General features: G+C 40.8%; 2 protein-coding genes across 3 annotated transcripts in view; one reads left to right on the top strand and one right to left on the bottom strand.

The window, feature by feature from the left end:
• The window catches only part of lars1b (leucyl-tRNA synthetase 1b), a 43,541-nt gene extending 28,992 nt beyond the window's left edge, over positions 1-14,549 (bottom strand). Inside the window, exons 1-12 of the mRNA XM_083986405.1 lie at positions 14,440-14,549; positions 13,521-13,642; positions 12,518-12,605; positions 12,201-12,419; positions 11,381-11,542; positions 10,047-10,159; positions 9,855-9,918; positions 8,650-8,738; positions 3,454-3,679; positions 1,892-1,979; positions 1,494-1,570; positions 24-77 (exon numbers count right to left, since the gene is read on the bottom strand). Of these exons, the coding sequence (XP_083842531.1) occupies positions 24-77; positions 1,494-1,570; positions 1,892-1,979; positions 3,454-3,679; positions 8,650-8,738; positions 9,855-9,918; positions 10,047-10,159; positions 11,381-11,542; positions 12,201-12,419; positions 12,518-12,605; positions 13,521-13,642; positions 14,440-14,445 (1,308 nt within the window). The 5' untranslated portion in view covers positions 14,446-14,549. The remainder of the gene's footprint in view (positions 1-23; positions 78-1,493; positions 1,571-1,891; positions 1,980-3,453; positions 3,680-8,649; positions 8,739-9,854; positions 9,919-10,046; positions 10,160-11,380; positions 11,543-12,200; positions 12,420-12,517; positions 12,606-13,520; positions 13,643-14,439) is intronic.
• Positions 14,550-16,849: 2,300 nt separating this feature from the next.
• rbm27 (RNA binding motif protein 27) overlaps positions 16,850-20,148 on the top strand; it is a 39,687-nt gene continuing 36,388 nt past the window's right edge. For both annotated transcript variants that reach the window (XM_083986406.1, XM_083986407.1), the window contains exon 1: positions 16,850-17,054. In XM_083986406.1, the coding sequence (XP_083842532.1) occupies positions 16,996-17,054 (59 nt within the window). In that variant the 5' untranslated portion in view covers positions 16,850-16,995. The remainder of the gene's footprint in view (positions 17,055-20,148) is intronic.

The following is a 20,148-nucleotide window of genomic DNA, read 5'->3' as shown; positions in this document are numbered from 1 at the left end:
TTGCATCTTGCAGCTCGTCTTACCGGCTCAAAAGGCAGAACCATCTTGTCTTCAATTCCGTACTTTTCCCTCAGAGCCTTTAACAAAAACAGAGGAATTAATACAATTTAAAATATACAGAGTGCATTTTAAATAATACATTGTTTTTTTTAAAACGAGACGCTACAGGCAAAACATTGCTTTTTCATGCACTGATCAATTTTGAGATTTTGGGCTAATCGTCTTCCACATTAAGGTTTTTATTTTACTTCATTTCGTCAGTGGATTTCTCCTAAATTCACCAAAAGTTCATTCTGAGCCGTGTCATGTCAGGTGTCATTGCACTGCAAAAACTCAAAATCTTTCCAAGAATATTTGTCTTATTTCTAGTCAAAACTAATCTCTTTCCACATAAAATAAGACTCATCACCTAAAAATTAACTTATATTAACTTTCACTTGTTTCAAACTAATTTTCAATTGAAATAAGTAGAAAAATCTGCCAGTGAAAGCAAGTTTTTTGTGCTCGTAATAAGAAAGAAAAACTTGCTCCACTGTCAGATTTTTCTACTTATTTCAAGTGAAAATCTGCTTGAAAGAAGTAAAAAGTGTCTAAAAACAAGCTGCTTTTAATGTGATTTTAAGTGGAAAGAGATGAGTTTTGACGAGAAATAAGACAAATATTCTTGGTAAGATTTTGAGTTTTTGCAGTGTGTAAAGCTCTCTCTCTCCTGAACAATGATGTCATTTCCTTTGTATCAGCAACAAATCGTAAAAGTAGGATTGACATTAACAATCTCTGTAATTTTACAGTCCAAGTCTTTAAAGGCCGTTTTCTCAGAAAGAGTTTTTCAGACTCAGACTCTGAGCTAGAAATCTCCACTTCAGCAGCACTTACAGACACCAAACCTTCCACTTTGATCCCTTTCTATATTCTGAAGGTTTTTACAGAGGGGATTGTTGATATATCATTCACAGCCTCATTTATACAACATTTTATTACTAAAAACATGGCGATATTTGAATTTTTAGGGCTGGTGACAGTATTTTCTCATTTACAGAGTGATAAAAAGAGATATCCACAATCCTCTCTATCTGTAAAAACTAAAGACTCTAATATGTCAACAAGATAAAACAAGAATTTTGAAAGTAGCTTCATCCATTGTTCAGATTTCTGTTCTGGAAATGTATGAAAATTAGCGCATATTTCATTAGATATAGCCTCATTTACATATTTAAACATAAAATTTGACAAAACTTGTAATACAAAAAATATTTGTCTTAATGTGAGTGATAAACTTGAGAAGTTTCATGGTGAAATCTGTTAGTTTAAATTTTTACCCTGTTCACCTGCAGTGTCTCACAGAGGTTTAATCCACATCAGACTGCTCTAAGAGCTGTTAGATTAACTTCCAAACTGCATTTGCTTCTGTTTTTTTGTGTTTGTTCTTAATTTGAGGTATAATTACATTTAATTATTTAATTTTTAATTAAAGGTATTATGTGTGAGCTGACCTGTTTCTTCTTGATGTCCCGGAGAGCAGCGATGTCGTCGGGAGCGTCGGAGGGAACGCTGGTGACCACGCCGGTACCTGAGGACGACGACACATTAAAAGTCACAAAGTCAAAGCTGCCAACTTTATTTATACAGCTGCTGAGAAACTAAAGCAAAGACAATAAGACACATGAGGTTTATTAATAACCCTTCACAGCCTGTATTCCTCTCTCCTGCTCTCCTGTTAATGAATCTATTGTATTAAACCTTGTTAAACCTCGGCCCTGTGATGCACAATCAAGTATTTACATCCTTTTCTTTTCAGGACAACCTGGGCTTACAGAATATTAATGCTGTAGTGGCGTCATGTGAATGTAGAAAAAGATATATGATGATAATAATAAATTGTGAGTGGTACCTTTGTCCTCCTTGATGGTGAGCATGGGCAGGGCGTAGATGAGCTTGTAGGAGGTGAGAGGAGCGCTGAGGGCGCTGCCCAGGATGTCCTGCACACAGAGAAAAACAACGTCACACATCAACACACTGAATACCAATCAGAACATTAAGATTCACTTATTCCTGTTTTAAAAAGAAGAGCAGGTAGGCAGGACAAATAAATTACATTTGCAATTATTTTAAATAGGAGAATAACATCATTAAATATTTAGGAATAAAAAATTCCAAAGGATTTATATATAACCATATTCTATATGCAATAAATTATTTGCCAATTACTAAAGAAATAAATGCAGATTTAAATAAACTGACTTATATAATCGAATAGATAAATTAGTGGTGTGCATCTTCACTGGCCACACGATTCAATTCGATTACGATTCATCAGACTACGATTCGGTTCCATTCATTTATTACGATGCATCTCATCCTCAATTTTCTATTGTTAAATAGAAAATATCATTTAAATGCATTTTCACAGCAGCTTCTCTGGAGTCAGGAGAACACACAAATTACCTTAAAGCTAAATCCTGGCATTGTGCTTTGAAATAAAATAAATCACTGTCTGTGTGTGTGAACATGAACAACATCTTCAAACTTGAATGAATTGTTTGAATTTAAAAGTCGATTATGTGACATAACTGCATCGATTCAGAATCTCAATGCAGCTTTGCAACCATTATTTTCACCTCCACTAATAGATTTAGTTAAAATGAACATTGTTCCATGATTTATTTTTCTCTTTCTATCAAAACCTGTAGAAATACCTGAAAAACAATTAACAGAGTGGAAGAGAATGCTTGATTCCTCTCACCCATCTGTGCCTTTTTATGTTTTATTTCTCTGTCTCTGTATACTGTGAAATAAATGACTCAATAAAAGTCAAGTTAAAGGGATAGTTCACTCAAAATTGAAATTTCTCACTCATGATCTCCTCCCCCTCATGTGGACTAAGGGCTGGGAGAAGTTTCAGAGTCCTCCGTGGCTTCTCTGAGTTACAGGGGGTCTCGGCGTAGCAGTGCATGTCCATATGACGGTTGCAAATGGATACCAACTGTCTTCGTAACAAAAAGACACACCAAAAAACATCCAGATACCTCCATGCTGCTCGTATGTAATGTCCCTCTTGTATTGAAGCCCCAAAATGCAAAATTGTCCCGAATTTTTTTTAAATAAGTCTATATTTCAAGCTTGAAACACAGAATTTTTTTGGAACAATTTCTCATTTCGGGGCTTCAATACAAGAGGGACATTACATACGAGCAGCATGGAGGTAATTGGATGTTTTTTGGTGTGTCTTTTTGTTACGAAGACAGTTGGTATCCATTTGCAACCGTTATATGGACATGCACTGCTACGCCGAGACCCCCTGTAACTCAGAGAAGCCACGGAGGACTCTGAAACTTCTCCCAGCCCTTAGTCCACATGAGGGGGAGGAGATCATGAGGGAAATTTAAATTTTGGGTGAACTATTAACCTTTTAAGAAAAACAAAAAGCAGGAAGTTGTAGTTGTCTCTCTCTACCTGTCCCAGTATCTCCATGATGACCGGCACCACCCCGTTGTCCTTGGTGAAGCCCTGGTAGGACATGTTTCTGGCCGACCGTCGGGTGGCGATGAACACGTCGCCGTTGGCCGTGTCGAAGGCGACGTACTTCATGTCGGGCCGCACCCAGCAGTTGGTCTGACCGAACATGGTCTCTGGTCTCAGCGTGGCCGCCACCAGGAAGATGTTCTTCCCCTTCATGCCGCTGGGAGGAGGACGACGAGACAGCGACAACAACTCTTAGTGAAATCATTCTTCTACACAAACACTTTGTCAGGATGGAAAACAGATCAACTTCATCTACCAGAGGGTAGATGAAGTTGATCTGATTTCCATCCTGATTTCCTTCCAGGTCTGTGCCCCTTTAGTTTCAGAAACATTTATAATATTAATATTTATCTACTAGGGCTGCAACTAACAATTACCGGTATTTTCATTGTCGATTAATCTGTTGATTATTTAAACCATTAAAGGTGTACAGAAATGGCCGTTTGTCCTGTTTGTCGCGCCGAGTTGTCACGAGCTGCAACACGAGTTTACCCGAGTGAGGAAAACGAATTTGATTGGTCGTTATCGAGCGGGCGGGATATTCAAAGCTTGGGGCGAGACCGAGCTCCATGTGTGTGTGTGTGTCTCAGACGTTTGAATGACGGATGACGGATCCAATATCAGTGGCTGGTGAATCGTGTACAGGCTGACGTATAATCCGTGCGCCTGCATTATCCAATGCGGAAAAAAAATACACACTTTCATCCTGGATTTACTCAAAAATAGAATTTTGCACAAAGTTTGGCCTACATCGTCTGAAAGATGAGTTATTACATTAATTTTATGACCCAAAGTGGGCTCAAATTCAATTTTCTTTTCTGTACACCTTTAATCGATTAGTTGTTTGGTCAGTAAAATGTCTAAAAACATCAGTCAGTGTTTATCAAACCACCAGACGACATCGTCCTCAAATGTCTTGTTTTGTCCACAAACCAAAGAGAGACTCAGTTTATTGTCATAAAGGAACAAAGAAACCAGAAATATTCACATTTAAGAAGCTGGAATCAGAGAATTTCGGATTTTATTTCTTCAAAAACTACTCAAACTGATTATTAGATTATCAAAATAGTTGACGATTAATTTAATAATCGATTATATTGTTCGATTAATCGATTAATTGTTGCAGCTCTATTATGTTGCGGTAAAAAAAAAAAAAAAAGAAGGATCGTTGATTCGGTGGAAACCCGGCTTCACAGGCGGGGTTAGGGCACAGAGTAACTTGTGGTGCAACAGATCACAGCTGATCCGTGATCAGCACACAAGTGGTCCGCGGATCGATCAATTAAAAAAAGAAAAGGTGTGTGTGTAGAGTGGGGACACATACGCGAATGAACGGGCAATTAAAAAAAAACTCTGCTTGTATATTTGAAGCTGCAGCTTTACTTTGTGCACAACAATAACTGCATGTTGTTTTATCAACATGTGTACTACTCTGAACGTCGCGACGCACCACGTTAATTTGCCTCATTAAAAACATTCGAACGTCAGTTTCCACCATCGAATGTTCTCATTTTGACTAACATTCGAATTGTATTCGAATAGCGAAGTTCGTTCTGACAGCCCTAATAGTGAGTGCTGAAAGATCTACAAGTACATTCCAAAAAAACCCAAGTGTCTTTTAAAATAGTGGTTCCTAACCTTTGTTGGTCAGTTTTTTTTTGTTTTTTTTTTTCAATTAGCCTACTAGACATTTCAGGTGTATTTAATTTTTTTTTTTTTATATTCGGCCTTGCTTTTCACTCATTCCACCAAATACCGTATGTTGCTTTTTTTTTGCAGTATCAGACCTGCTGATGGTTATTAGATAGTTATTAATTATGTGTAGTCGTCATGCTGGTCCCATCATACACAACGATGTGTGTTGTCAATGAACAAGCAGCTCTACAGAACCAGGATGTAAGAAGCTGCTGCATGTTTAAACATCAAACAGCATCTCCTTCATTCTCCTGGTAGTAATAGATTACATTTATATAGTGCTTTTCACCCAACACCCAAAGTGCTTTACAGCAACCATTATTCATTCATACCACATTCACACCAGTGATGTAAACTAGGTGTAGCCACAGCTGCCAATGTGCACCAAACCACCACCATCATTCATACACATCCACATGAGGAAAGGTGGGTAAGGTGTCTTGCCCAAGGACACTACGACAGAGACTGGGACAGAGCGGGATTCGAACCGCCAACCCTCTGGTTACTGGACGACCCGCTCTACCGCCTAGCAGGCTGTTTAAAGCTGTACAGAAACGGCCGTTTGTCCTGTTTGTCGCGCCGAGTTGTCACGAGCTGCAACACGAGTTTACCTGAGTAAGGAAAACAAATTTGATTGGTCGTTATCGAGCGGGCGGGATATTCAAAGCTTGGGGCGAGACCGAGCTCCGTGTGTGTGTCTCAGATGTTTGAATGACGGATTATGGATCCAATATCAGTGGCTGGTGAATCGTGTACAGGCTGACGTATAATCTGTGCGCATTATCCAATGCGAAAAAAAAAACACCACACTTTCATCCCGGATTTACTCAAAAATAGAATTTTGCACAGAGCCAGACCCAGAGTGGGCTCAAATTCAATTTTCTTTTCTGTACAGCTTTAACAGGTGGAGGTCGACCATGAACATCCTCCTCCAGAGTCTAGTAGGGCCGACCCGATTACCATATTTTGATAATCATAGCGTAAATAATGAATTATGGCAAACAAACACATGTCTCCAAAGTCAGGCAGGTTTCCAGGATGCCAAGTAGCCGACTCAATTTAATGTAACAGTTGCCGATGAGAACCGGTGTCAACAAAAACAATCGATCACGGACTTCATGATCGATTACCATGGCAACGAACGAAGCTTCGATTTTTGGGGGTTCAGCCCTACAGTCTAGTTAAACCTCTGTCATCCAGAGTCTGGAGGATGTTTCTCTTATTTAACCTTTATCTTAACAGGGTCGATCCATTGAGAGCGAGTCTGTAGCACACAGAGATCACAGAAGATCAAACATCAAAACAGCACAATCAAATACAGTTCTGAAAACAAGAGCAGTAAAATCACTAACTGAGTCTGAGCCCCCAATGCTGTGGTGAGAAGTCGGTTTTTGAAGCCTCAAGTGAGATAAGTCTATCGATTTTCAGTGAGTTTTGTAATTTATTCCATCGGTGTGGGGCGTAGAAGGAGAAGGCAGTGTGTCCTCGTTCTGAGTCTGTGTGAGGGAGGTGGAGTCTGATGAGGGGCTGTCGCTCTGTGGTTTCCTCCTCTGGAACTCTGACCAGCTGGGCAGTCTGTCTCAGATCATCTGTCACTAACTTTTATCTTCACAGCGCCACTAGTGTCGTCACTCTGAGGAGAAACTCTCAGAGTGACGACACTAGTGGCGCTTTTCCACTACACTTTAACGGCACTGCTCAGCTCTACATGGCGCGGCTCGGCACTGCATGGCGCGGCATGGCTCGGCACTGCTCGGCTCTGCATGGCGCGGCACGGCTCCACATGGCGCGGCACGGCTCGGCACAGCACGGCTCGGCACTGCTCGGCACTGCTCGGCACTAGATGGCGCGGCGTGGCTCGGCACTGCTCGGCACTGCATGGTGCGGCACAGCTTGGCACTACATGGCACTACATGGCGCGGCTCGGCACTGTATAGCGCGGCTCGGCATGGCGCGGCACTGCTCGGCACTACATGGCACAAAGGCTCTGCATGGCGCGGCGTGGCTCGGCACTGCTCGGCTCTGCATGGCGCGGCTCGGCTCCACATGGCGCGGCACGGCTCGGCACAGCTCGGCTCTGCATGACGCGGTACGGCTCGGCACAGCTCGGCTCTGCATGGCGCGGTACGGCTCGGCACAGCTCGGCTCTGCATGGCGCGGCGTGGCTCGGCACTGCTCGGCTCTGCATGGCGCGGCACGGCTCCACATGGCGCGGCACGGCTCGGCACAGCTCGGCTCTGCATGGCGCGGCACGGCTCCACATGGTGCGGCACGGCTCGGCACAGCTCGGCTCTGCATGGCGCGGCACGGCTCGGCACAGCTCGGCTCTGCATGGCGCGGTACGGCTCGGCACAGCTCGGCTCTGCATGGCGCGGTACGGCTCGGCACAGCTCGGCTCTGCATGGTGCGGCACGGCTCGGCACTGCTCGGCACTGCTCGGCACTAGATGGCGCGGCGTGGCTCGTCACTGCTCCGCATGGCGCGGCACTGCTCGGCTCTGCATGGCGTGGCACGGCGCGGCACTGCTAGGCTCCGCATGGCGTGGCACGGCCCGGCACTGCGAGGCTCTGCATGGCGCGGCGCGGCTCAGTACTAAAAATGGTACCTGGTACTATTTCAGTACCTGGTACCAGGTACTAGGGCTAGTGGAAAAGCAGTTTCCGGGCTCGTGGCTGTGAGCACCCAACTCAATAGGGTTTGAATGGAAAGTAGACGCCCAGAGCGCTGAAAACGCGCCTGGTGGACACGGCCCCTAAGACTGTAGACCACTTACAACAGAATTCAAAATAGGCTTGGATAATAAATCAAAGGAAAAGTTTATCAAAAAAGAAATATTGCTCAACTCTCCAAAAACAAAAACTACAGTCTGTACAGACAGTCATGACATGTGCCTCAGCTCATTTGATTTTGTTTTTAAGACTTTATAAAGTCGTGAAAAGACTTTTTAATACTTTTTAAGGGTCTTAATTTTCCCAAAATTGATTTATCACCTTTTAATACTTTTCAAGACCCCGCGGATACCCTGATGAAGTATGTCTTTTTACAAATAAAGCATTAAATGAAGACAATATACCTGGACACTTTAAGGATTATTTTAGACCAAACTCAGAGGTTTGCTCTCATAGGGTTAGGAAAGAAGAGATTTGCCAGTGACCCTCCCCGTTAGGGTTAGAGAAAGAGAAGAGAAAGTCTGGTCGCTGTGTTGCTAACCTTTTCTTTGTCATTTGTGCATTTCTTTTGATTTTGTATCTATCTTTGTGATTTGTGCATACCTTAATTTATTCTTCTTCCTCTGAAACCACTGAAACTTTGCTGAGTTTATTAATATCAGATTTATACTGGATGTCTGGTTCTTCCCAGTCAGACTTAGTTAAAATCCTCAGAGTTTAAGTGAGGGACTGACTTTAATGAAGCTGTAGAAGCTGTTGTTACCTGCTGTAAAATACTTTGGACTTGAATTTGGCCGTGTACGGTTCGACTATCTTCATCTTGATGAGCGTGTACTCCTGAGGTCCGACTCCCTGCAGGTCAGAGAGAAACGTTAGGTGGAGGAAGAAGAAATGAAACAAACAGCTCTCAGGTCAGATTTTATTTTTCCTGATACTTCAAGATTTTGTGCCGACACCAGTAAAAAACAGATCACAGAACACATTCCCAAAATCCTAGTAAACTAGTGTGTATCTGTGTGTGTGTTTATAAACATGTTAACGAGCTCCAGGTGGATTGTTTATGAACCTTAACGAGCTCTTAAAGAGCGATTTTCTGCCTCTGCACTGGTCTCACATTTGGGCTTACTGTGACAAAACGGTAGCTCCTATCAGAAAAAAACACAGACCATCATCGCTGTAAGGACTTCCTGAACGAGTTGGTGTGATTTTGGTGTTTCTACAGTAAATATTTTGGAGACATTTGCGAGTTTAAAACATCGGTCCGTTCTGCTTCTCTCAGAAAATCTTTGTATTGGAGTCAATGAGGAGCAGAGACAGACGTGGCCGCACCTAGAGGCTGATAATTCAAATTCTGTAAGTCTCTCTGATATTTTGAGCACATGATATGAGAGATAACAAGTTTGTCTACAAATTAGGAAAAAATAATGTGTGTAGAGTGTAAATTGTGGCCGGGCCGAGTGTGGAAAGAGAAAAAACCTGGAATTTTTTTGGGCTCTCTCCCACTCTGACCGATGATGTCACACACTCTGACACGAACATTCCGTGCAATACACACCCATTATAATCTCATAATTTCTCCAAAAATGATCATAGTCATTGATCAGGGATTAATCAAAAACTATATGACCTATCAAAATGTGGAATAATACACCAATACACAAGACTTGTGTCTACTGTTTAAAGTTCAAATGGAGTCTCTAGGTGAAAGTATGACTGAGCAATAGACGTTTGTTAAACTCCAATGATTGTTCTTTTTCGCTCTTTATTCCCATTGACTTCAATTCAAAATGTTTGGAAGTAGGAAGATGGAAGATGAAAAATAAGTAGGAAAAAATCCACACAATAACAATAGTGCCCTAATTAAACCATGTGTTTTTAGTACAATGATTTCAAACACAAACTTTATTGTCAATCATTGTGATAAAGGGTTCTTTAAAACTGATTAAACACATTTAAGTGTGAGTTTACCTCTCCAGTCTGCCTGTCGTGGTCCATGCACGGCTGCCCGTCCTTAGGTGAGTAGATGGTGTACCTGCACAGAGGACAAGGACAGAGAAATTAATGCAAACACTGTAAAAATCTAATTAATTCACTGTAGATCAGCACATCATCATAAAAAGGACAGAGGCAGGTAAAGAACAGGCTGAAAAAACCCCTCACCTTTTACCAAACTTGATCTTCTTCCTCTCCTTCAGAGTAATAAACTGCCAGCGGACGAAGGAGTCGTAGAACGGGTTCACGTCCGTGGTGATGAAGGAACGCCGCCAGTCCACCTGTCGGGTCACAACACGACGCCACGGGTCAGTACAGGTGCAACGGATCACACACTGCAAAAACTTAAATATCTTACCAAGAATATTTGTCTTATTTCTAGTCAAAACAGCTCATTATACATAAAATCAGAAACATCACATTAAAAGTAGCTTGTTTTTAGACACTTTTTACTTCTTTCAAGCAGATTTTCACTTGAAATAAGTAGAAAAATCTGATAGTGGAGCAAGTTTTTCTTTCTTATTACAAACACAAAAAACTTGCTTTCACTGGCAGATTTTTCTACTTATTTCAGTTGAAAATTTGTTTGAAACAAGTGAAAATTATCTAAAAACAAGTTAATTTTTAAGTGATGAGTCTTATTTTAAGTGGAAAGAGATTAGTTTTGACTAGAAATGAGACATTTTGACAAGAAATAAGACAAATATTCTTGGAAAGATTTTGAGTTTTTGCAGTGCAACTGAAAGGTGTGTGTGTGTGTAGTGTAGTGTGTAGCCGAATAAACATGCAATTAAAAAAAATTCTGCTCGTATCTTTGAAGCTGCAGCTCTACCTGCGTTTGTTTCATCAACATGTTTACTAGGGGTGGGAATCTTTTACTATCTCACGATTCGATTCAAAATCGATTTTCGATTCAAACCGATTCGATTCCTAATGATTTCTGCTTCAGTCTGTTGGTGTTAAAGGATCCTCATGATCTGCTCTGCAAGACAGAATGACTAAAGTGTCTTTTTCACATTTATTGAGTTTTAAACATTTATCCATGCTTAGATGGAATTGTTGAAACTGTTGCATAAAATCAATATCACATATTGCTTAAGTAACACAATAAAAGTGCTTCTTTATTTTAAAAAAATAGTGCTGCCTTTTAAATTCTAAGGAAATGGAGGCCGACAGCCAGAAGATTTGTTTCGTTTTTTTATTTTTTAAGATCGATTTTGGGACATTTTATATCGATTCTGAATCGTATTAAATGAGAATTGCTAAATGATTCTTATGTGAATCGATTTTTTGGCACGCCCTTAATGTTTACTACCCCCAGATGTTTAATCCAGCTCTATGATCTTCTACAACAGCTCAAAAGTGAACTAGACGACGCTCATAAACATGTGAACTTGGATTTCCTTGTGTGTTTTCTACTGTATGAAGGGTCAGATGATTAAAAACAGCTTCTTGCTCCAGTTGGATTATTATATTATATTGATTATATTATATTGAGTCACCTTGACGCCCATCTGTTTGAGGTCTTTGACCGCCAGAGGAGGGAAGTACTCCAGCCAGTGCTCAGCGCTGGCGAAGCTGCAGATCTCCTGGTCGCTGAGGCCCAGAGACCTCATGATGTCCCACTGGAAGGTCGACGATCCGGCTTTGGCCACAGCTTTACTCTGACAGAGGGGAAATAAACACAGACACAAAGACTCACTGACATGTTAATTAAATAAAGCTTTTAGGTTAGATACTAATGTTTACATGATTCATACAGAGCCAGATTAAGCTGCTGTTAAGCTGTTAACATCAAATATACAGATACCAATTTATTATTTCCTTCAAAGGGATAGTTCGGTGCAAGCTATTTTTAGAATGGCGGAGCAGAGCCGTGAGCCGTGAGAGTTGTTTTAGAGGGAAATACAGAGACTGATGATGAAAAACTGTCCCTGAAGGCAACGTGCATCAGCGGTTTTGCATGAATTTCCCTCTAAAACAACTCTGTGTGGTAACGTTGTGTTATTATCTCATAGCGTGGTGAATGTGCAGCTCACAACTTGTCCACCAGAGCGTTGTGGAGTTGTTGGATTGTGTATTTGATGAGTTTGATGAGGGAAACCAAGAAATCCCATAATGAGCCTCCGTAGCGTAGCTCTGAGCAGCTCACGGCTCTGCTCCGCCGTTCTAAAAACAGCTTGCACCGACAATTAAAGGTAACGAACCTACTGCTATGACTATAGGGATTATGGCAATGGGCCAGTTTGACAAAATGTTGAACTATCCCTTTAAGAAACAAAACAGGCTGTAGTTAGTCTGCTCTCTCCGTCGGCTTCAAACCTTTTTGCCTTTTGCTTTGTCCTTGATGATGATTTCATCCGAAGTCTCTGGCTTCTCCTTCTCCTCTTCGTCCTCGTCAGGAAACTGTGGCGGGTTTCCGTACAGCTCCATCTCCCTCTTCAGCTTGTCTGCACACGCCTTGATGGGCATCCCGGTGCAGTGCAGCCCGAAGGGGAAGAGGCACTTCTTCCCTCGCATCATCTGATACCCGATGCCAAACTGCAGAGACAGAGAGAGACAGAGATGATGAGCTGAAGATCTAAAGCTCTGGTTAGAAAATCATAGGTGAACATTTGACTTCTCGAGTCCAGACTCACCTCACACTTGGACAGGCTGAAGGTGTGGCCCAGGTGCAGCCGGCCGTTCATGTACGGGTACGGGAAGGTGACAAAGTATTTGTTTTTGCTGGAAGAGAAAAATACATGATCAGTTTGAGTCTGACATTTAATTTCATTATATTATTACAGCACAGATTCAGCCACCACACTTGTTCAGCTTGTTTATCATCATCAACATCAACATCACAGTTAAAGTATTTGTCAGGAAGAGGAAGCATTCCTGAGTGCAACCACAGATCATTAACGCTTCCTTCACCTGTCCCTGGCTCAGGTGTGTAATAGAGAGAGTATATAGGCTCAGTCACCAATGAAGTCAAACACTCCTTGGTCTTTTGTCACTTGCAGTATTTATCCAGTCATATAGTCAGCTGGTGCAAAATAATAGACATTAATAAGCTGCTATAGTTCAAAACAGAGCTGCCTGATTGGCCGTTAAATGCTCCACATGCACAAATATCACATACAGTATATACACGCAACTATTCTGGTTAATAGTTGTAAAGCCTGTTGGTGTTTTTTAGAAATGTGTTCTCTAGAGAGTTATCTCCATATTTCTTCTACCAGGTCGTAACCACAAGTCATTACATTAGGAACGCCAGCTCGGCTATTTTAATTCCTCCAATCCCCAAAACACATTTATTTACCGCTCTATAATGTCTTGGAATGTTTTGCCTATTTTGTGTCGTTCTTATATATTGGTGCTCTGACACCTTGTAGTTAATAACTGTAATGTATAATATGTGCTTGCAAACCAGCAGCTTTTTCCTTTCTTTCTTTGCAACAGTACTTCTGTGTACTGTCATCTTATTATGCTAAAAATGTTTGTTTTCCATTTTTTATGTGCTGGACCCCAGGAAGAGATTAGTTGTCACCAAGGTGTCAAATGTTAGTTGTCTTATCACCGAGGCGTCGACTAATGGCGATCCATAATAAACAATAAACACTACAAGTTCTTCCTCTTATATCTGATTGCACCACTCACTTTGTGCTCTCCCCGATCGTTGTGGGAGCATCGTGCTCGAACGCCTTGTCCTTCTCCCATTTCTCCTGAATCTCCAGCTCGATCTTCCTCAGAAAGTCCAACTTGGCTGTTCCCTTCCGCTCCTGCAGAACAACAACATGAGAGGAGAGACCGGTGCAGAGACAGCTGTGAGTTAACTGAACTGAATAATAACAATGATGCCATTAAAACTTGATAAACTACCTCTCATTGCTCTTACTTTAACCAAGCCACTGAGTTGTCTGGATGCACTGTCACTTTGCAGCACAGCTGTTACTGTCCTATTGGTTGTTTTAAATGTTATGGTAGTTTTTTTTTTATATTCTTGTAATTGCAATTCTTTTAAAAATCCCTTTAAATGCACCTTGAGTCTACAAGAAACAACATTTTGTTCACTACCTGCTGAAATGACAATAAATCTGAGTCTGAGTCTAAATGAATGCTGGGTGAGTGAGTCAGTAAATGGATGTTGATGTGTGAGTGATGCACATTGTTCATTTTATTCATTCTTTTTTTCATTTTATGAGTCTGCATCCTGACTGAGCACCTGAATGTCATTGTACATGCATGAATAATGACAATAAAGTGTCTTAACTCCTCCAAACAAACTAACCCCCACATGAAAACACACGTGTAAAGTGACCAGTTGGTACATGTGAAGAGAACAGTTTATTATATATAATATAAAACACATTTCAACAGTAAATCTGAACTCCCTGGTTCAGCTCAGTCACATTTTTCTGAACTTATTCTGCAGCTCGTCTCGACAACTAGCATTGTTAGCTAACTCGGCTAACAGCTACAATAATCTAACACAGTAAAACAGGCTATAACGCGTTCAGCAGCTTATTAATTCTGTATTTATTAATTAACAGCTCTGCGGTGAAGCTAATGGACCCACCGTCATGTTGCCCTGAAGCTCCGCCGAGTCTCTGTCGTGTAGTTTAGTTGGTTTGAGCCGCAGTTTGAACAGTTTCCACTCTGAACCAGGAGAACCCCACGCGCCGGCTGTCGGTGCCTGGCTGACGACACACTATGACGTCATGACGTCACACTCCGCTGTCAGCGCCGCCGCCGCCGCCGCGGGGCTTTCTGGGAAATGTAGTGCACACGTCAGCGGCATCGTAACGTTCCTTGTGTGACACGAACTAACGTTACCAATAGATTTGAATGCACTATAATAATAAAGATAGGAAAATGCAAGACTTAATTAATTTGATTATTCTAATTGCAAAATTCCACATAGCCTACATAAAACCAAGTTTTCCAAAGGTCGACCTTTCTTTCCTGTTTTTGAAATTGAAGAACTACTTTGAATGTATTAAAATAATTGATAATACAAAAATGTATACACACTGTTAACATAATTGAAGAAATACTTGGAGAAATGTAATATCTCTTGCCCTTTTCTTCCTTCTTTTTATTTTAATTTCATTTATTTTATTATTATTATTAATCTTTATTGCAGACACAACAAGCGGTCCATATCAACAACAACAGACATGTTAAAAACAGATTTAAGGAGAGAGAGAAAAAAGACATACACAAAGACAGAGAATCAATTCTCCACATAATTCATAAGCAGGCTATCCCACCAGTGTTTTCTAAGCCTGGAGAAATACAGCTCCTATCAGGGCTAGTCAAAGCCCCAATAATGCTGTTCCCCGAGTCATCCAGGCGGCACATAAATCGATACATTAAATTTCTCAGAAGTGCTTCACAATTGGGTACATTTAAATTAACAAAGAGTTGACTCGCACTGTGCCACCTGGGCACCTGAAGCAACAACCTCAGTCCATCATTGTAGGCCACTATGAGCCGTCGCATACTGCTTTTCTTATAGCTACACCAGAGGTGAGCTGTATACATTGGTGTACAGAAAGATCTAAACAGGGAACATTTAACATCAACTGAGCACATACTAAACCTACGAAGGAGCATATTAGCTTGAGCATATTGCTTTGAACACTGCCTATAAATATCTCTATCATCATGCCAATCATCAGTAAGAACATGCCCAAGATACTTTGTCTCCTGACATGTCATGAGCGGTTTATCATCTAGGAAGAACTGAGGAAACACTAATTTCTTGTCCTCTTTGCTCCTGACTATCATGACATTACTTTTCTTGTCATTAAATTTAATGTCATAAGCATTCCCATACTTATTATTATGTTTATGTTACTCATGTAAAGACTTACGCACTTAATCCACTTTGTGTGTCATACTGTATTTGTTTATTCTTTTCTTGATGCCAGACTTATATTGTCAAATGTCCATGGTCAATGTTCTGACTGTAATTGGAACGTTTAAATAACGTTTTGAAGAAAAAAAAGACATGAACTAACGTTTTTATCCGTGTAAACATTTTAGTTTACGTAATGTGTGTTAATACACAACAAAATCCCTGTAGTGTGAATTAAATTAAAAAAGAATCGCTGCTCGGACTTGGTTTCTGAGTTCCGAGTTGTCGCGAACGCAACATAATGCTGCGTTCGAGACAACTCGGGATTTGGAATCTTCCAGTTCCAACTCCGATTTCCGACTTCAAAGCGTGCTTCACGATTCACGAAAGGCATTACAACATTACAAAGGGCACAAAAACAATTTAAAAAGAAGCATTTTAAAAAACAAACCCGTAATGAAATAACAACATGAATTTACCGTGTTCCACAACATCGGTTAATCTGTAACCGTAAGAAAATATTGTATATTAAATTTCATTTTAACTTTCATTTCAACTTTTTAATGTAGTTTGGCATTAAAAGATGCATTTTAATCGATGTTTTTACAGTAGTCGTACAGACTTATCGTTTTTCCGTTGCTTTCTGGGGAATGTAGTGCATAGAACGTCACGTCATGCGTCGTAACGTTCATTATGACACGAATTCTAACGTTTTTTTTTTTATCCGTGTAATAATAATAACAAACACTTTAGATAAATAGATACATGGGATTAGATAAATCCCATGTAATGTGAATTAAATTAAATTAAACGAAAGCAAAAAGAGTCACCTGCCGCGTTGCTCTCTGGGAAGTGTAGTGCATAAACGTCACCGCCGGCGTCGTATTAACGTTCGTTATGTAGTTATGACACAAACTCTAACGTTTTATCCCGTGTAATAATAACAACACTTGGTTCACCTAAAGTGTTTTTAATTAATACACAACATAGATAAATCCCCTGTGGTGTGAATTAAATGGGACTTTTCTTTTCACCGTCTGGTTTTTATAACTAACTAACTAACGTCGTCAGTAAATCAGGTGTTTACGACAGCTCCTCTCCCCCCTGGCTGTTACCATGCCGTAAAGCACTTTGTCCGACCTGCCAGAGAGACCGACAGGAGCAAGGAGGCCCTGAAAAAGAAAAAGAAAACCGCTTATAAATCACATTAAATTGGTCCAGATGAGGAGAGCAGGGCTGGTTTCGTAGACAGCGTCGTAGTCTTCTCTCACCATGATCATAGAGAATGTGGACGCCCTGAAGTCGTGGCTGGCAAAACTCCTGGAGCCGATGTGAGTGTTGGATTTAAACATGACATTTAGCATGTAGCATGTAGCATGTAGCTTAGCATGCTAAAGGCTAGAAAGGCTAGATTGCTAAGCTAACTAGCCGTCAGCCTTTAGCGTCAATGGAGATTTACTAGAAAGTGATGGTGGGTTCGTGCACGAGTTAGCGAGCCACCACAGCTAACTGGCCTTTACACACACACACAGACACACACTTACACACACATACACATATGTATGTATATATAGGCAAGGGGCATCTTTATTTATATAGCATAGCGCATTTCATACCAAGGTGCAACTCAATGTGCTTTACATGCAGACAAAACAGTTAACAGTAAGAGCTGCAAACGGAGAAAGAACAGCATAAAACAGCATAAAAGCATACACATTTTTTAAAATTAAAATAACCCAGAATAGTAACAACTGCAAGGCATTAAAAATACAGTTAAAAGCAAGAAAAAAAGCAATAAAGAAAGTACAAGAAAAAACTATCAAGAGGACTTACAGTGCAAATCCAAAATTATGATTTAAAGTTCCTAAAGAGAGCTCAGCCATAAGCACATGAAAAGAGAAATGTTTTATACAAGTGTATACAGTGTCTTGCAAAAGTTTTCCACATTTTGTCACGTTTCAACCACAAACTTAAGTGTATTTTATTAATTTTAATTGGGACGACACTTACAACATTGCCACAGAAAATGGGACAATGTGATGCACATATAAGAAGTCTAGCTTCAGATTATTTGCAGTATTTGTCCCTGGTCAGGCTTTAGAATAGAATAAAATATACTGAATAATAAAAAATGCAGTTGTAAATTGCAGATGAAAAAGAAGTTAGATTTAACATTAAACATTGGTAAAGTGCTGTTGTATTGACAATGACTTGTGAGAAATGAATGTTCACATTTCTGCTGCTGCTTGAGCCGATGTTTAACTTTCACACTAAACCTCTTTAGTTCTGTTTGGGCGTTAATTCCTGAAGGTGAAGAACTCCAGAGGTGTGTATCTACCCTGCACTGAGAGGGATTAAAGTCGTCCTGCACCTTTTGAGTTTTACAGTTTTGCTTGGTTATGCTCCTAGTCATCGTCCTAGAGTTGTCTTTGCCTAATCGATTGACAGATTAATCAATAATGAAAACAATCGTTAAGTTGCAGCCCTAATCATGAATACAAGCTATTCAAATTGATGTTTTTTATTCGTAACATAAATGTGGAAATGTTAAACATCAATCAGTGTTCCTCAAATGTCTTGTTTTGTCCACAAACCAAAGAGAGACTCAGTTTATTGTCATAAAGGAACAAAGAAACCAGAAATATTCACATTGAAGAAGCTGGAATCAGAGAATTTGGACTTTTTTTCCTTTAAACCGATTATTAGATTATCAGAATAGTTGACGATTAATTTTAATAATCGATTATTGGATGTTGGATGTTAACCCACTCCAACACATTAGACTGAACCACTGTGTTGAACTCTGTGTTGAAGCTTCCTCTGCAGCTGCAGGTCTCTGGGGGTTTTGTCTTCTGTCCAGCAGCTGTTTTCCGGTTTGTTCCCGTTCTTCTTCTGTGTAGTGCAGCTCTAGTTGAGTCTGGTTGGATGGAGAAACATCTGTGAGCAGCAGGTTTAAAGGACAATTCCGGGCAAATTCCACTCGGGGCTGTATCTTCCTATCATTTTAGGTCTAACAGAAGGAATCTGAAGGTTTTCAGTTTAATATCTCCTGTTTATTTACTTCAACAAGCCAACATGTTCGTAAAACTAGATCTAATTCAAAGTCTGGCGGAGTCGAGACCCAAGTTGACGCTCGGTGTGTTCACGTGCAGTGGGAAGCTCCCGTTTGTGTCGTAAACACAGGAATATCAACTCTGGACTTTGCTTCAAGTAAATAAACTTCTGGCTGCATGTTTGAGTCTCCATCTGACGCTGTCTGTGGCTTTGAGGGATGGAAACAGCCTAAGGCCGCGTTCAGACTGCAGGCAAATCTGATTCAAATCTGATTCCTTCTCATATCCGATTTTTAGGGCTGACTGTCCACACTGTTTTTAGCAAGTGTCCAAATCGCGGGAGTTCCATAGTGCAGTTTCAGCCGACGCGACCCGGCTCAGGCTGCAGCGGCAGCACCATTCATCCTATTAACCATTTTTCTACCATTGCAATGAGTCTGGAAACATTATTTTAAGGCCGAAAAACTCCGTAATGTTACTTTAACTGGAGCTCACGGGACCTGTAACACAGTGACAGCGCCGCGGAGAGTGACGTCACGGACAGTCAAAACCGATCTGAGTGTTTGGAGCTGTTCAGACTGAGATCTGAAACTACCTCCCGGAGGTGGTTTCCATCCGTTTTGCAAAAATCGGATTTCATGTGATTTGAGACTGTTCAGACTTCAAAAGAGCCATCCGGTTCCAATCTGGATGGGCTAAAAATCGGATTTTTGCTGGCAGTCTGAACGCGGCCTAAGCAGCAGAACTTCAATCCGCTCCCATTCATCGTTGCCGTGGCGATGCGGGGACAGACACAACTACCGCAAAACAGGAGACATTAAACTGAAAACCTTCAGATTCCTTCTGTTAGACCTGAAATGATAGAAACATACAGCCTGAGGTGAATTTACCCGGAATTGTCCTTTATAGTCTTTACCTCAGACTCTCAGTAGGATTCAGGTCTGTAGGACTCTGACTGGGCGACCTGCTGTGATGTCACCGGTCCGTTGTGTGTTCAGGTGGTCGTCCTGCTGGTTCCCACGCGTCCTGGAAAATCTGGAAAACCTGGAAAATGGTTGACCAATTTCCCAGTCATGGTAAACTTAGAAAAAAAATAGAAAAAAAGTCAAATGTCCTGGAAGGAAAAGCTTGAGTTGTCCTGGAATCAGCTACCAGAGCTCTATTGACTGTTTCAGACCCTGCTAAGGATTTAGTTTCCAAACAAAAAACAAAAAAACAAGCATGTTTGTGCTGTTGTATGATAAATTTGTTGTAATTTCTAAGTATTTAAGAGATTATTTCATTAGTTAGAGCTGTAGACTGCACATCTTTAAATCCGAGAGAATGAGAGAGAGGAATACACATAGAAACAAACTGATTAAATGCACAAAAT

The sequence above is a fragment of the Trachurus trachurus genome, assembly GCF_905171665.1.
Source record: "Trachurus trachurus genome assembly, chromosome: 14".
Classification (NCBI taxonomy): Eukaryota; Metazoa; Chordata; class Actinopteri; order Carangiformes; family Carangidae; genus Trachurus; species Trachurus trachurus.
The sequence above is the reverse complement of the archived record's forward strand: the minus strand, read 5'-3'. Positions and strand labels throughout refer to the sequence as shown.